The sequence below is a fragment of the Heptranchias perlo genome, chromosome 2, assembly GCF_035084215.1.
Source record: "Heptranchias perlo isolate sHepPer1 chromosome 2, sHepPer1.hap1, whole genome shotgun sequence".
In the NCBI taxonomy this organism is placed as follows: domain Eukaryota; kingdom Metazoa; phylum Chordata; class Chondrichthyes; order Hexanchiformes; family Hexanchidae; genus Heptranchias; species Heptranchias perlo.
Genome location: NC_090326.1, coordinates 78,458,590 through 78,476,723, shown reverse-complemented (window position 1 = coordinate 78,476,723; position 18,134 = coordinate 78,458,590). Strand labels below are relative to the sequence as shown.

General features: G+C 41.4%; 2 protein-coding genes across 13 annotated transcripts in view; both read right to left on the bottom strand.

Annotated features, from left to right (window-relative positions):
* LOC137332160 (alpha-1,6-mannosylglycoprotein 6-beta-N-acetylglucosaminyltransferase A-like) overlaps positions 1-3,221 on the bottom strand; it is a 78,645-nt gene extending 75,424 nt beyond the window's left edge. Inside the window, exon 1 of the mRNA XM_067995868.1 lies at positions 3,167-3,221. Coding sequence (XP_067851969.1) covers positions 3,167-3,221 — 55 coding nt within the window. The remainder of the gene's footprint in view (positions 1-3,166) is intronic.
* The window catches only part of ccdc126 (coiled-coil domain containing 126), a 33,961-nt gene continuing 16,769 nt past the window's right edge, over positions 943-18,134 (bottom strand). For 6 of the 12 annotated variants that reach the window (XM_068003294.1, XM_068003336.1, XM_068003304.1 and 3 more), the window contains 3 exons: positions 17,786-17,859; positions 14,002-14,378; positions 943-4,559 (listed from right to left, as the gene is read on the bottom strand). In XM_068003294.1, the coding sequence (XP_067859395.1) occupies positions 4,378-4,559; positions 14,002-14,239 (420 nt within the window). In that variant the 5' untranslated portion in view covers positions 14,240-14,378; positions 17,786-17,859 and the 3' untranslated portion in view covers positions 943-4,377. The remainder of the gene's footprint in view (positions 4,560-14,001; positions 14,379-17,785; positions 17,860-18,134) is intronic. The other 6 variants (XM_068003344.1, XM_068003363.1, XM_068003353.1 and 3 more) reach the window with 2 other exon arrangements.

Sequence of the window (18,134 nt, the reverse complement as noted above, 5' to 3'; positions counted from 1 at the left end):
TTACTGCCAACAGCAGTTATATTAATTTCATAAAAGCAGTCTCATTAATAAAAATTAAAACTGATATTTTCCCTCCCTTCCTACAAAGTTGCCCTATTATAGACAAATAAAATATGCTGCATACAAGGTCTTTATATTGATCTCTACTCAATTATAATAAAGTTACCATGAGGAAGTACATAACTTATGTTGAAAACCTTGGATTATCACAATTAACTGATCAACTGGAAATAGTCAACCAACCCTACATCAGGAAACGCCAACTTTAACAGTTGTATTTACAAAGTTTGTTTTTAATTTAGAACTTTGCTTTACTCTGTATAAAAAGATTATCCTTGAATTATCTCAATTTTGCGCCTGTGCTCAGAGCAATCATAAACAGATTACATTTATGTTGACCTAGCAGGATTTTTTTTTACAACAAAACTATGGGTTGCTTTAACATGTCTATCTTCTGTGAAATTCTTTAAACCATAAAAGCTTACAGCATAGATTATTTGGCCCATCCTGTCCATACCAGCTGAGAGAACAATCCAAAACTTATCCTATTAACCTGTGCTCTCCTCATAGCCCTGTATCTTCCTCTGTTTCAAATACTTATCCATTTTGTTTAAGTTTGGAAAAAATCCAAAGATCAAAATCAGTAGCTTAAAAAAAAATTATCTCCTTCAAAACAAATGGCAGATAGAAGCATTCTGCACTCAGTAGCAAGTGTAGATTGTGCAGTTTTATTTCAAAGGCTCCCAAAATCTGCTTTTGAATTTACAAATGAGCATTACACCTTTAATTACATATGATCCTATAGGGAGAGAGGATTTTTGTTGGCACCAGGCACTGTGTAAGCAGAAGGAAAGAAGCAAGAAAAATGCATTAAATAGCAGCAAAGACTCCCAATTTAGAGGCAAAAAAAACAATGTATGAAAGAACCAGACAAATCAGAAGTGAAATATAGTGCTGTAAGCCTTTTAAATGAACTTTATTAAAGGTACTTCCAACCACAAAGCTCCAGAAACAATGTCACATAACAATGATTAAGCTTTGCAGCAGCACATTATTTTGCTTTACAATTTAAAAAAAACAAAACCTACAAGGTGAATTACAATTATTTCCAATATTTTTAAATTCTCAAAAAATAGTTGATATCTTGATTTTATTATTCAAATGGACTATTAAACAATCTTGGAGATGATATTACTGCTGTGCAAATTGCAAGAAACACTGGTTAACCCAGCAGTGGCACAAAAAAAAATCAAAGTACAAAAATCTCTTGTGATAAGTGCAAAGCAGCAAACATTGCACAAAGTAAGCACAGTGCTCTCAGTTAATGAAAAAATGGCAGCCAGTAAAAGGTAAGAATTGCAGCAGCAATAGAATTATGTTGACCACAGAGACTGCAGCGGTTCAAGATGGCCCACCACCACCTTCTCAGGGATGGGCAATAAATGTTGGCCTTGCTAGTGACGCCCATGTCCAGAGAATGAATAAAAGCAAAGTTGTATTTAATTTAAATTAAGGTCCAACTTATTTCATTCATGTACAGAACAGAAAAAGAGTGATTCTGATGTTACAAATTTGATTTGATCAGTATTTAACAGACTGGAATGTTGGAACTTCAAAACATTGTAGGTTTGTGCTGCCCACATAATCCCTTAAATTCACTGAAATTCTTCTGCGCAAACTCAGCATTAAATGACTTATTGTGCACATTTAATCCCTGTGAAAAAACTGGATAAAAATACAATTGTCTACATGGTGCAGTGTCATCACTAATAATTTGACTGCATTGAAAAGATAGATTAAAGCTTTTAAAGACTTGCATTTTCTACTTCATTTATATTTTACACAGCCACTTAATGTATTTTTTTTTGGTTGCAAAATGCCATTAAAGGGACATAGGGAATTATAATCAGGAGTAAGAAAATATGAGCGCAGTAGGTGGTTATCAACTCCAGAACTGGAATAAAGCTCAACAAGTGAATCTTTTGTAGCGATTAACTTCCCTCTCCCCATGTCGCTATATTTCATCAAATTAGATTTCCTTCTAGATTCTACACATGTTTAATTTTTTTTAAGATAGTAATGGAATATCAAAAAAATTCACATGGTGAGTGAAAATTAAGAAAATCAAGTTGATTCCTGCCCTATAAAAACGAAATGGTCAAATATCATAATAAACTATCTTAGAGGAATGCAACAAAATTTAGTTCAGTCAATACTGCAAATAACTTAGTTTTTAAATCCAACATTCCAACCACTGATTTTACTTGCAAATTAACTTGCAAAGACCATAGTGCAAGTAAGCTAGAAAAGTATTGTGTTTTAAAGTTCAAAAAGAAACTTTTGGTAAACTTTTGTGCTCAAATCAGATACAACAGTGCTGGAGAGTGGAATTTCCACTTTGGGTACTGAATGTCAACATGAACTATTCCCAGCTCAGATGCAGAATAATTCTCTCTCTACATTGCCTCATCATTGTGCCTTATCTCAGAAGAGTATCCCCTACTGCAGCAATGTAAATGTTCTGATTTCCTACACCAGCCATTCTTGTTCCCTCCCTGAGTAATACTGCCAATTTGTGAGAAGTTTTGTGCTGCTTGCTTAGGCTCACTAGAAACTGGGCTGAAATTGTTCAAACTCTCTCCATCTAGGACCCTTACAACTGGCCAAGATGGGAGACTTTTAAGCCGAAGTCTTGGAGGCAAAAGGATAGTGTGACAGCTGTGACCAGTCCTTGAAAGGGATAGTCAATATGTGTAGCAATAGTATAAAACTGCAAAACAGATACAATGCTGTGCAATTCATTTTGTACATTTTTTTCATATTATACTATTCACTGCTTTGCAAAAAAATTGACAGCATGAATAAAGGAACACTTAAATGTAGCACAAAGTCACAAAGCATTTGCAACCCCCAAGCCCCATAAATGGAAGTTTATTGCTCAGCAGTTTAACAGATCAAAAAGCACAGAATTACAATAAGCAAATATACACTTAAATCTGCAGTACTGTATAGGAAACATTTTATATCAGTCTATCAGTTTTTTGAGACTGCACAGCTCCTGACAAATAAATTACACTGAAAATGTATTTACAGATATCAGGAATTGAATATATAGACATAAAATGCCAGTGAATTCTCCCAGTTCAAAATAAGTGTTATGGATTACCTGCAGTACTAGTGTGAACTCCTGTAAGCTTTTTCCCATTACTAATGTAGACCATGTGACATATTACAAAGGTTAAATGTCCTGGTCATTTTACTGTACGTTTTAAGATGGATACCTTATCTTCAAATGATAAAGTCAAAATATGTTTTACTATAAAGTACTGCAGCTTTAATTACAGTGGGGGAGAGGGCACAATGAAGTCTGTTTCGACCAATAACCTTGATATGACCAGAGAGATATACTATGTACAAAGTGAATTTGCATAGCAATTACAAACTTAGCAAGCAGGTTTACTGTTAAGCAACACTTACAGTAAAAAAGAACCCAAATTAGATAAAGTAAACAGAAGAGTTGTGCAGGTGCCAAGAGGTACAGAAAGATAATGTAATGGTAGTGATCAAGCCAAAAAAATTTGAAGAACATTAAATAAAACTATCCATCCATCCATGACTTAACAAATGTAGTCAATAATCAGGTTCCCTTTCTTTACATCCATATCTATTACAAAATATCTGCAATAGCCCTGGTCTGTACAGTACATTCACTATCAGTCATTTAAAAAACCTTTACAGCTTTGAAGGCAGCAGTGCAAACATAACTTTGAGGCAGGTGCAATGGAAATAGAATGGGGGGAGCTATTTTAAAATTAGTAATGATTTACCCCCTTTGCACTTTATGCTATCTTAGGACACTATAGCATACATAAACATACCATTACTGATCCATTATTCAGCATTTTATGGTGATTGTTTTGTGTTAACATGCAAAGTTCAGTGCACTAAAAAATGGATTATTTTAAACAGTAATGATCGTTTATTTTTAAAGTCAACAGTAAAGATACTGCCAATAGACTCCAATCCTCTCATATAATAGATCTCCTTTCCCTACAAACATAAAGCTATTTTTTTAAACCTAGCCAACTAGAACTTGCAATGAACCACGGGACAGATGTCCAAGGATTTGCATTCACATGCAACCAATCCCAGCATTACATTGCGTTGAATTATCTTTTTTGCTAATTTAAGCTGAAATGCTACGTGCCAATCTCAAAATTAATTGAGACGGTGTAGAGCACCACATACTTGCTGTACTTCAACTGGACAGAAATGTCAATGAAACCTTCCAAAAAAGCTCAATAGGATTTGAAGGTTACCAAATCAGAAAGGGAACCGAAAATAGCATCCCATTTTCTTACCCCCTTTGCAGACTTGTTATCTAATACTACCTTGAACATTAATTTGTTTACTGGCAGCTGCTGACACAGGATTGCCGTTGGTACTGTTGGTGATATTTGTCAAGCCGCTCGTAATCATGTAGTCCACTTTGTTTTCCAGTTTCCCCAGGCGATGCAATATGTCATCAAGTAGGACGGCAATTGTCCTTTTCAGATCAGCTGAGGGAGATTAAAAAAATTGGAATGTTTAATATCTAGATTAGTCAATTCCCATTTGAACACTTTTCCCCTTTAATATTACATTTTGAACACAATGCAAAAGCAGTAAAATATACAGCACTCAAAATACCTTCCCCAAAAATAACCCATCCTCAAAATAAATTTCTTTAAAGAATTCCTTGTATTCTTTACATTGACGGAGGCAAAAAAAATTAAGAAAAAGACTTACTAAATTTATAATATCCTGCACAGATGTACAATAGAGAACTTACGTAGTAGCTGCTTGCAGCAAACTTATCACACAAATGGTTTAAAGGAGTTGTATTTTTCAATTTGATATGGATGATGGTAAATTGCTAAAATTATAATTATACTGCTCATAAGACAAATCCAAATTATGAAATGAGTGATGCTGGATTGTATCCCAGCTGGATACATGGTTTCGCTTTCTCCTGACATGAGAATTGTGAAAGCTCCAGAGGACAATTACCATAAGTGAGAACAGTGCATTGCTGTACGGCGGCAGCCTAGTACTGCGTATATGGGAAGGGAGGAGGAGAAGAAGAGGGTGAAGCTAAGACCATTTATAGCTCTAAGATCCTACATCCAGTAGATCTGAAGGCAGAGGATCCTAGAGTATTGTAGAGGAGAGTCTGGTGTATAATAGTATACTGAAGGAGGTGTGGCAAATTGCTGCAGTGCATTTATAAATAGTACACATTGCAGCAATGGTATGCCGGTGTTGGAGGGGGTGAACATATAGACTAGTGGATGAGGTGCTAATCAAGCAGATAGAACAGGGTACTTTCTAAATGGTAAAAAGTTAAAAACAGTGGATGTCCAAAGGGACTTAGGGGTTCAGGTACATGGATCATTGAAGTGTCATGAACAGGTGCAGAAAATAATCAACAAGGCTAATGGAATGCTGGCCTTTATATCTAGAGGACTGGAGTACAAGGGGGCAGAAGTTATGCTGCAGCTATACAAAACCTTGGTTAGACCGCACCTGGAGTACTGAGAGCAGTTCTGGGCACCGCACCTTTGGAAGGACATACTGGCCTTGGAGGGAGTGCAGCATAGGTTTACTAGAATGATACCTGGACTTCAAGGGTTAAGTTACGAGGAGAGATTACACAAATTGGGGTTGTATTCTCTAGAGTTTAGAAGGTTAAGGGGTGATCTTATCGAAGCTTATAAGACATTAAGGGGAACGGATAGGGTGGATAGAGAGAAACTATTTCCACTGGTTGGGGATTCTAGGAGCAGGGGGCACAGTCTAAAAATTAGAGCCAGACCTTTCAGGAGTGAGATGAGAAAACATTTCTACACACAAAGGGTTGTAGAAGTTTGTAACTCTCTTCCGCAAACAGCAATTGATACTAGCTCAATTGCTAAATTTAAATCTGAGATAGATAGCCTTTTGGCAACCAAAGGTATGAAGGGATATGGGCCAAAGGCAGGTATATGGAGCAAGATCACAGATCAGCCATGATCTTATCAAATGGCGGAGCAGGCACAAGGGGCTGAATAGCCTACTCCTGTTCCCATGTTCCTATATGGTCCTATGTTCCTACCTGTGCTGTATATTGACGCTGCCCCTATAGCTGTGCTGTATATTGATGCTGTTCCTAAAGCTGTGCTGTGCATTGACACTGCTCCTATAGCTGTGCTGTATAGTGCCACTGTTCCTACAGCTGTGCTGTATAGTGACACTGCCCCTACAGCTGTGCTGTATAGTGACACTGCCCCTACAGCTGTGCTGTATAGTGACAATGCCCCTACAGCTGTGCTGTATAGTGACACTGCCCCTACAGCTGTGCTGTATAGTGAACATACACACCTGCAAGTGCTGGGTAATCTGTGAAGTGCCATGACCCAAGTAATCATGTAAACTTTGCAGATTTTACCTCGATTGGCCAGAGTTGTCACTTGAATTGTGGACGGGCAAAACATGACTGCAGAACTGCACTGTTTCCAACCTGAACATCAACCATTTTATCGGGCAGTGCATAAATAGTAGTGACTGAGGAGACCAGGCTTTATATTATCTTTGTCACTTCACCTACCCTGGGACAAGGTGGAGAAAGACATCCGTCACCCAAGTTGTAATGATCAAGTCTGCCCAATTTTATTCTCGTTGGTTAAGCTTCAGGGTATTTCGTCTTTTCAAATTATTTTTCCTACATTATTCACCAATTATGCAAAACCTTTCTCCCAAATTTCGATTCTCCAATTTCCACCAAAAAATTTACACATCCACTGTACAGCAAAAAAAAAAATCTACAAATTACATCCCCTCATGAAGCAGGAAAAGGAAGAACTTGGAATTATTTAGCACCTGTCACATGTTCAGGACTTCCCAAGGCACTTCACATGCTAGCAATTAAGAAAGCATACGGGATCCTGTGCTTTATAAATAGCAGCATAAAGTACAAAAGCAAGGAGGTTATGTTGAACCTTTATAAAACACTGGTTCGGCCACAACTGGAGTATTGTGTCCAATTCTGGGCACCGCACTTTAGGAAGAACGTGAAGGCCTTAGAAAGGGTGCAGAAGAGATTTATTAGAATGGTGCCAGGGATGAGGGACTTTAGTTATGTGGATATACTGGAGAAGTTGGTGTTGTTCTCCTTAAAGCAGAGAAGGTTGAGAGGAGATTTGATAGAGGTATTCAAAATCATGAAGGGTCTGGACAGAGTAGATAGAGAGAAACTGTTCCCATTGGCGAAGGGCTCAAGAACCAGAGGACATAGATTTAAGGTGATTGGCAAAAGAACCAAAGGTGACATGAGAAAAAACTTTTTTAACTCAGCAAGTGGTTTTGATCTGGAATGCACTGCCTGAGGGGGTGGTGGAGGCAGATTCAATCGTGGCTTTCAAAAGGGAATTGGATAAGTACTTGAAGGGAAAAAAATTGCAGGGCTATGGGATTGGAGGGGGGGGGTGGCGGGGCGGGATGGGGGGGGGGGGGGGGGGGGGGAGGGGGGGGAGGGGGAGGGTAGTGGGACTAGCTGGATTGCTCTTCGAGAGCCAGCATGGATTTGTCGGGCCAAATGGTCTCCTTCCGTGCTGTAACCATTCTATGATTCTACAGCCAATTACTTTTGAAATGTCGTCACTATTGTAATGGAGGAAATGCAGCAGTTAATTTCAGCACAGCAAGGTCCCACAAACAGCAATAGAATAAATAATAGATATTCTGTAGTGGTGGTGGGAGGGATACGTGTTGGCTAGGATACTGGGAGAACTCTCCTGCTCTTCATCGAACAATGCCATGGCATCTTTTACATCCACCTGTATAGGCAGACAGGACCTTGGTTTAACATCTCATCAGAAATACGGCATCTCTGACAATGCACCATTTCCTCAGTACGGCACTGAAATGCCAGCCTACTTTTATGTTTAGCTAATTAACCCCCGGAAGTCGCCTGTGCCCATTTGTGAGTGTCTAAGCTTTGGATTTGTTAACATGCACTTAAGTTCACTGCGCAAGGAGATTGCAAAACATGGAGTGTACAATCACTGGATTAGATGTCTGGGCAGCTTAGTTCAGAAACTTGAACAGAGGAATTTCTGTAACGTTAGAGACTCTGCTGACAAATTTAAAGTGGGTGGGTGCCTGACAATGGGGTTCATTTCCTCCCCCAAAAAGATGCCAATGTTGCTTTGTGCGAAATTGCATAATGGTGCCACTTGGTAGGTGAAAACAGCACTAAATGAGCAAAAAATATTTATTTTATCCATATATAAATTATAAAGCAAAATGGAACCTTGCCTTGGCGTCAGAAACTTTTTCAGGGCTGAGTACTTGATTATTTTTGCCTCAGGTCAAAGGACAAATTGGCAGGTTACGAGACTGGGGTGTGGAAACGTGCTCCCACGCCCCACAATTACAGTTGTTCAGATAAGACAACACTGTACAAGGCACTAACAATGTGTATCTCTATCAGTTCACCCAGTGAACGGTGGTATTTGGTCAGAAACACTTACAATATCTCAGATAGGGTGTTTTTAAAGAAAAAGAACCCCCCACCCCACCACTTCAGTAAATTACAGGGGATGGAGTAGAAGATAAGTCGTTAGGAGTCAAGAGACAAACTTAATAAAAATATTCTCGCCTCGTCTCCTGAAGGTGTCAATTCCTGATTGCAGTATGGGACCTACCCTCAGTGTCCATCTCTCGTGAACGTAGACAGTGAGCGGTGACAAGCCATTCTTTCATCACAGCCAGCTCGACCCCGTACTCACACAACATCTACATGCACCCTCCAGCAGAGGTCACAGGACAGCAACTTCTCCCCCTCTCAACCTGTACCGTGATGCCAACTGTAGCAAACCCCCACCACCAACCCCCAGCTAACCTGGCATAGATGGGGATAGGAAAATGAGGGACAGTTGCCACTTCTAATCACACTCTCCTGACGGGAACACGCCCCCTCCCCCCAGTGGAAAGCACATGTATGAATGCCAGGCGAGGACAGGATTGGGCTCAGCTCTGCGGTTGAACAGCCCACCAAATGAGCTCCCAATATGTGTATAATGGTTACTGGGGTATGCTAGGCAATCGCTTTGTGTTTCTTCATATAGTGCTGCCTGCCCTGCCTGGGCTTCAAGTCACTTTTACAGAGCATAGTGCCATCAGCAGAGAGACAGTACTCTTGCTGCTGTTAGCATTCTCTAATGTAAAGGACCTAACTTTAAAAACCCACATTTTTGTGGGTCTCAAAAAATGTTCAGCTCCTGCTGTTTGAGGCATGATGCGAGCTTGCAGCTTTGGCTTTCTCGCTGTATTAGGTTTTCTTTGGCATGGTCCAGTTTTTAGCTTCCTTTATCCACATCATACATCTGTATTATTGACACAAACTATTCCATTTATAAAACTGAGTCACTCCGGATAAACAATCCTGATGTAAACATAATTCTGACTTAGGTAGGCAAGTTAGGATGGAGTCAAAAATTAAGGGAGGAATTAAAATTTCGGTCCAAGCACTAGAATGTTCTAAAATCTGATCAATGACTGGACAATAGGAAATTCAGCTCTGTCCCTCTCCTTCCCAAGAAAGTGTTTTCTAACGTCCTTGCGAAGTGGAGAAAGCTGCTTGCCGTAGATAGAATTTTATTGGAAGGCTATTAGGTGTCAGTTTGGCTCAGTTGGTAGGACTGTCATTTAAATCAGAAGATTAGGAGTTCAAGTCCTACTCCAGGACCAGAGTACATTTTAGGCTCCAATACTGAAGGAGTACTGCACTATCAACAGTGCTGTTCAGGATTATGTTAAAGATCCCAGTGTCCTGGCCAATATTCCTTCTGCAACCACCACCACCAAAAAATAAACTAACTGGTCATTCCTTTCCGTGAAGTTGGTTGGATCTTGTGTACAAAATGACCATCATTGCCCACATTACAACAATGACAGCACTTGATAATTCATATAACTCACTTTGGATTGTTGACAGATGTGATGAAGTAGTATATTCATTCCTGTCTTTCTTGGATTTCTCAATCATAAAGCACAGTAGGAGGCCATTCAGCCCATCATTCTTTTGCCGGCTCTCAAAGAGCTACCAATTAGTCCCACTCCCTTGCTCTTTCCCCGTAGCGCTGCAAATTTTTCCTTTTTAAGTATATACACAATTCCCTTTTGAAAGTTACTATTGAATCTGCTTCTATCACCCTTTCAGGCAGTGCATTCCAAATCATAGCTTAGTAAAAACAATTCTCATCTCCCCCCCCCCCCCCACCGGCTTTTTTTGCCAATTATCTTAAATCTGTGTCCTCTGGTTACCGACCCTCCTGCCAGTGGAAACAGTCATTTGCAATTTGAAAAAAAAATTATTTTACAATTAATTTCCTTTTTCAATTTATTTTATGTGAAAATTCTTGCATACATTTTCATTAATTTCCCTTAATCAACCTGTTTTTCCCTCCTTTAACTCTGTCCATTATTAAATTCCAGATCTGTGAAATCCTGACTTTATGCCAAGGATGATACCAGCTAAGTAATGAAGAAAATTGAACTATCTAAAATTGGTTTAGTTGGAGAAAAGCCTGAGGGGGGAGACATTTTAAAAATCATGAAAGATAAACGAGCATAAATCATCAACGAGCAATTTAATTTGGACAATAGGATAGAATTACAGGATTGAAGGGTGATGGAAACAGATTCAATAGTAAGTTTCAAAAGGGAATTGGATATATACTTGAAAAGGAAAAACTGCAGGGCTTTGGGGAAAGGGCAGGGGAGTGGGGCTAACTGGATAGCTTTCAAAGTGCTAGCACAGGCATGATGGGCCGAATCCTTCTGTGCTGTATGATTCAATGATTCTAAGCAGTAGGATAAACTGATAATAGAAAATTGCAACAGCAGAGCTAAAACTCTTCCTACTACAATATCCAAAGCCATGAAGTGAAATATAATCCTACAGCTCTTACTGACCACACTCATGGGAGTCAGGAGAATCTTAACTATTAATAAAAACAGAAAAGGCTGGAAATACTCAGCAAGTCAGGCAACATCTGTGGAGAAAGAAACAGAGTTAACATTTCAGGTCAAAGACCTTTCGTCAGAGCTGGAAGACGTTAATGAGTTAACAATTTTTAAGCAAGTACAGAGCCAGGGAAAAAGGGTGGGGGGGGGGGGAGGGGGAGGGAGGAAAGGGAATGGTCTGTGATAGAGTGGTGGGCAAGAGTGATTAAATGACAAAAGGGATGATGGTGCAAGGCAAGGAGGGTGGTAATGGGACAAGTAAAGAAACAAAAAAGAGCTGTAAATGGCAACATCAGAACCATTACCAGCAGCTGCAGTCCCACAACAAAAAAAAATGGGAGCAGTAGTTATGGTCTGGAGTTATTGAAATCAATGTTGAGACTGGAAGGTTGTAAAGTGTCTAAACGAAAGATGAGGTGCTGTTCCTCAAGCTTCTGTTGAGCTTCATTGGAACAGTGTAAGAGGCCGAGGACAGAGAAGTCAGGGTGGGAGTGGAACAGGAATTAAAATGGCAAACGACTGGCAGGTCAGGGTCACACTTGTGGACTGAGTGGAGGTGTTCAGCAAAGCGATCACACAATTTGCGCTTGATCTCCCCAATGTAGAGGAGACCGCATTGTGAGCAGCAAATACAGTATACTAAATTGAAAGAAGTACAAGTAAATCGCTGTTTCACCTGGAAGGAGTGTTTGGGGCTCTGGATGGTGGGAAGGGAGGAGGTGAAAGGGCAAGTGTTGCGTCTCCTGTGCTCGCACGAGAAGGTGCTGGGGGAAGGGGAGTGGGTGTTGGGGATGATGGAAGAGTGGACCAGGATGTAGCGGAGGGAGCAGTCCCATCGGAATGCTGAAAGGGGAGGGGAGGGGAAGATGTATTTGGTGGTGGGATCGTGCTGGAGGTGGCAGAAATGGCGGAGGATGATATGTTGAATGTGGAGGCTGGTGGGGTGGAAGGTGAGGATAAGGGGGACCCTATCATGGTTCTGGGAGGGAGGGGAAGGGGTGAGGGGAGAAGTGCGGGAAATAGAACAGACATGGTCGAGGGCCCTGTCAACTATACAGTTGAGGGGAATCCTCGGTTGAGGAGAAGACATATCGGAAGCACTGGTGTGGAAGGTGGTATCGTCAGAACAGATGCGATGGAGAAACTGGGAGAAGGGAATAGAATCCTTGCAGGAAGTGGGGTGGGAGGATGTGTAATCAAGGTAGCTGTGGGAGTCGGTGGGCTTATAAATATATTGGTTGACAGCCTATCCCCAGAAACGGAGATAGAGAAGTCGAGGAAGGGAAGGGAAGAGTCGGAGATGGACCATGCGAAGGCGAGGGAAGGGTGGAAATTGGAAGCAAAGTTGATGAAATTTTCCAGTTTGGGGCGAGAGCCGGAAACGGCACCGATACAGTAATCAATGTACCGGAAAAAGAGGTGAGGGAGGGGACCTGAGTGGGACTGGAACAAGGAATGTTCCACGTATCCCACAAAAAGGCAGGCACAGCTGGGACCCATATGGGTTCTCATAGCGATACCTTTTATTTGGAGGGTGTGAGTGGAGTCAAAGGAGAAGTTGTTCAACGCAAGAATAAGTTCAGCCAGGCAGAGGAGGGTGGTGGTGGATGGGGACTGGTTGGGCCTCCGTTCAAGGAAAAAGCAGAGGGCCAGCAGGCCATCCTGGTGGAGGATGGAGATGTAGAAGGACTGGACGTCCACGGTGATAAGGAGATGGTTAGAGCCAGGGAACTGGAAACTATTAATGTGGCGGAGGGCGTCGGAAGAGTCACGGATGTAGGTCGGAAGAGACTGGACAAGGGGAGAAAAAAAGAGTCGAGATAGGAGGAAATAAGTTCAGTGGGGCAAAAACAGGCTGAAACGATGGGTTTCCCAGGGCAGTCCTGTTTGTGGATCTTGGGAAGGGTGTAAAAGTAGGTTGTGCAGGGTTGGGGGACTATAAGGTTGGAGGCTGTGGCCGGGGGGGGGGGGGGGGGGGGGGGGGGAAGAGGGAGGAGGTAGATCTCCAGTGGAGATGAGGTCAGTGACAGTCTGGCAAACTGGCTTGATGTTCAGCGGTGGAGTCCTGGTCCAAGGAGAGATAGGAAGAGGAGCTGAGAGTTGGCGTGCAGCCTCCGCACGGTAGAGGTCTGTTCGCCAAACAACAGCGCTGACCTTTTTATCAGACTTAACGATAATGTCAAGGTTGGACCTGAGAGAACGAAGTGCTGCGAGTTCAGAGGGAGGTAGGTTAGAGTGAGTAAGGGAAGTAGAGAAATTGAGACGGCTAATGTCACACCAGCAGTTCTCAATGAAAAGATCGAGAGAGGGTAAGAGGCCAGAGGAAGGGGTCCAGGTATAACGAGAATTCTGAAGATGGGAGAAAGGGTCCTGTCCAAAGATGTGGGCGCGAAGGTGAAGGAAGAAGAGCTCAGCATCATGTCGAGCTTGAATTTCATTGAGGTGGGGACGTAAAGGTACGAAGCTAAGGCCTTTGCTGAGGACTGACTTTCGGAGTCAGAGAGGATAGTGAAATGGATGTCCAGTCCCTCTATCCCCCACCAAGACGGCCTGCAAGCCAATGAAGTACTTTTGAGGTGTAGTCACTTGTAATAGCAGGCAATTTGCACACAGCAATTGCCCACAAACAGCAATGTGATAATGACCAGATAATCTGTTTTTAGTGATGTTGGTTGAGGGATAAATATTGACCAAGACACCAGGGATAACACACTTGCTCTTCTTCAAAATAGTGCCATGGGATCTATCATGCCCTCGGTTTAATGTCTCCTCCGAAAGATGGCATCTCCGACAGTCCAGTACTTCCTCAGTACTGCGCTGGAGTGTCAGCTTAGATTTTTTTGCTCAAGTTGCTGGAGTGGAACTGGAACCCACAACCTTCCGACTCAGAGGCAAGAATGTTACCACTAAGCCACAGCTGACACACTCACATAGCAGATGTTCTTCAGCTCTTACCATATCCTGCCATTGAAGCACCATGAGGACCATCTATTGCATCCTGATTTTCCTCTGCTAGTGCTCGGACATATCTTTTACTCAGTTCCAGAATCTGTTCACGCAATTCTGCACTGTTTTGGCGCTTTGGATGCTGGAAGGTATATCGAAGTAGCATCAGCCCCCAAATAAACCCAAAAATCAGCAGCAAGGCACTTAGTTTCTGAGATGTATTTCTTCTGAACAGACTTCCAAACATGTTTGTCCAGCCACAGCCTCCTTTTGCGGACAAACCAGTCACATTATCAACATCTTCACTTTTCTAATCCTTTATGAGGGAGCATTCAAGCTGTTTTCTGTCGCATTAGATCCTTTTCATCTAACATTCACCTTCTGTCCTGCAAAAATGGAGAAATTTGTTCTTTAGGATGTAAAAGTTACACAACTGACAATTAAATCACCAACAACAAACTTTACATTGACCAATACCCAACCAAAAAAGAAAATGGAAAAGAAGACAAAAGGTATTTGACCAAAAAAAATACAAGAAAAAGTAGCCAAGTTGACAGCGCAGGTATCTAAAGATTGGAATAATTAGGAAACAAAGCTACCTCACAAGGTACAGCAATTTATTTTTTAAAAACCATGATTGCAAAAAATTCTGGCTGTAAGGTGAAGTATTATCAGGTCATGTTAAAATGAAAGCCAAAACTTTATTCAACACCAACTTTATTTTAAAAGAAACAAAACCTAGTTATATAGCAAAAGACATAATGATCATTTAGTTTCCTTGAAAATAAATGGGTTCTATAATCCAATTACAATCAAACAGTCATGGTCTACACTGCTTTATGCACCCCAGAAAAATGAAATTATTGCTTAAATAAATTATTGCAGTTGTACCGTGACTGCAATATAAACAACGTAATATCAACTTACAGCAAGTTGTTAGGAATTTCCAGTTAATGGGATATTACTGCATGCAAGAAACCCAACTGTAAGACACGTTTTATTGAATGCCATTATACTAATCTTCAGTGCTCTATTTTACGCCACAGATTTGCTAAGAGGAAAGAACTTTAAGGAAATTAATTTGAATTGTAAACTAAATCAATCTGACTGATGCACATTTTTGTTTAGATAAAATGTTTAAGCCTCACAAGTGAAGATTTGTTTTACCTCGCAAAACACTGCAGCCCATTGATTTTCACTCCAATTTAAATTTAATCCAGTACATCAACTGTAATCACCTCATTAGAACGTTTTACAACAGATTATTGATATAATACTGCAAGTTACATTACTACCTTTTAACACACTCCACACTGCCATGTATTATTCTTGATAATGCGTGTATAGAAAGTGATTTATTCTACTTTTATTTGCAGCAGCAGGATCTCTTCCCATTTATGGACCGATACCCTATAATGTGATTAGACCACAAAAAACAGATTTCTTTCAGTGCCTGACACACTGGTATGGGCAAGCGGATCTCCTCTGGCACTGCTCACTTTAAAACAAACAATATCTTGTGTTATTGTCTCAATTGTGTTTATGTTGGTTGTGTCTCACTAGGCTTTTTTTCTTTGCTTTGTTTTCTGTTTTTTTAATGTATGCCTTGTTATTTTTTAATCTTCCATGTTGTTTTCACTTGTCTGTCTGTCTGTCTTTTGTTCCTTTATTTGCCCATTCCTTGTTCTAACTGTGGGAGGTGTAACTGGTGGTAGGATTTCAGATAGAAATTTAGGCAGATTTAGATTGTGGTTGGCGTCAGAGGAATGCGATGAGGCCTGAAGACCACTTTGGGGTGTTGGGAGTGGGAGTGAAATTCAATGTTAAGGGGATGGCATTCCACCTTTGATTACAAGAGGTATGCTTGTGAATTGTTAGACAACACGTACACTGTGCCCTCTTCTCACATCAACCTGTTCTTGCCATGTGACTGAATCTGAGTATCTCATTGCTAAGTGGCACAAGACCCTTGCACCTATAAAAGTGGTTCACCTCAAGTCTGTGTACCACTTTTCTTCCTGTAATGAAGCTCCTGTGCTGTCCTTCATTGCCTTCAGCATTGTAAAGCTCAAGCCTTTTCTAAAGCCTAACCTTTTCTGACACTGTTGCAATTTACTCAGACATTAAGTGTATCAGGTAAAAAGTCAACAGTAGGGGAGCAGGAGATAACGCTCAAACCAGCAGAGGAAGTAACTTTAAATAAAAAAATAAACTTAGCCACAAATACCACCATATGTATAAAAATATACTTTTGCAGGAAGCTCGGGTCTGATAGCGGAAGCAGCTGGGAGGCGCAAGTTAAAAGGGGTAGCAGCACCACCTAGTGGCTAGAGAACTGAAAGACAAGTTTAAGGGCAAAGCAGGTGTTAGTGTTACACATTAAAAGTAATTAAGCAGACAGAGCTTTCAAACAAGCACCAAGACATAGCTTGGCTGGTGGCGAGAAGGGCCCTTCCCGTCAGATCCTTCATGCACTCCCGGACTCTCAGCCCCACTGCACGCTGTCCTCGAGGAGGCTGCGGTGCAGACGAAACCGGCACCCATCTCCTTTTGGAATGTGCCTTTGCAAAGAAGGTCTGGAGAGAAATGCAGTGGTATCTGTCCAGGTTCGTCCCGAGCAGTTCCGTAACACAGGACTCTGTGCTCTACGGGCTGTTCCCGGGGACGCACATGGAGACGGACATCAACTGCTGCTGGAAGACCATCAACTCGGTCAAAGACGCCCTTTGGTCTGCCCGAAACTTGCTGGTCTTCCAGTGCACGGAACTGTCCTCGACAGAGTGTTGCAGACTGGCACATTCCAAGGTCCAGGACTACGTGCTCAGAGGCGCACTGAAGCTAGGTGCGGCCGCCGCAAAGGCTCTGTGGGGAAAGGCAACCATTTAGAGCCTTCCCACCATTGTATACCGAGGGGCTGCAATCAGGGAAAAACCCCCCGGGCAGAATGTAAAATTCGAATTGATGTAATGTACCTGTAATGAATCTGTAATCCAAAATCTGTATTGAGTGTAATGCAAAGAGACACCCTAGAGTGTCATGAACTGTAATTATGTACAATGTTTTCGTTGAACTGTACTTGATGTAACCTGCAAATTGTATAATCTGTACTGTGTACGCTTGGAATGTAATATGACAACTGTTTTGTATGTTTTGCTATAAATTTTATGAAAAAAAAAGTAATTAAGCAGACATCACTCAGACATTAAATGTAACAGTGCTGTTAGCGCTAACAGTGCCACAAGCCTGACAAAGCTGATACAGGATGTAAGGATGACAACAGGAAGTGCTTGCAGTTGCAAGTATTACGAACCATATTTTCTGTGGTGTTGCTCAGAGTGAGTCGGAGAATAAGCCATTATACAACAATAGGGGTCTCATTGACAATGTTTAATGCGAAACTGTGCTGGAGAAAGTAACTATAAGCAAGATTTTTGAATATAAATGTGTATCTCATGCACCACCACCCCCCCCCCCCCCACCCCCGTCTCAATCTCTGTCTTCTCCTTTGACCAGTCTCCCTCCCGCAAACCCACCCCCCCACATCCTCCACCCCCAGATCTCTTTCTCGGTCCCAATCCCCATCTCTTTCTCTCCTGGATGTCTATCCCCCTTGCCGTGTCTCTCGCTCTCTGGGAAGTTGCAGGGATGCTCAGGACCCCAATGGAGACCGCCGCAGAGGCAGAATCCTGCGGGAAGGGGTAGGAAGCCCAGCAGAGACGGAAGAAAAAGAGGGGCCCAGAGGCAGACAGCAGAGGAGGCATGAGTTAAAATTTAAGTTTTAATAAAAATCTACCTGTAGCGCCACCTAGACGAACAGATGTGAGGAGGTGGTTGATGGAGGAGGAATGCCACCTAGTATTGAGAGGACTGAAAGACAAGTATAATGGTAAGTAGGTATTTTATTTTACAGGCAGTTAAATATTGCAGGATATAATGTATTTAGAAAATATAAGGAAGGAAGCTGTACTAATTAGAGACGAAATAATGGCAATAAAAAAAGGAACACAAGTAACATTCAGATAGAAACAGAATCCAAATGGATTGAGACAAAGGATAAGGGATTGACCACCTAATAGTGGAAGGGAAGTGGGGGAAGAAGTATGTAGACAAATCTATGAAATTAGTAAAAAAAACAAATAATC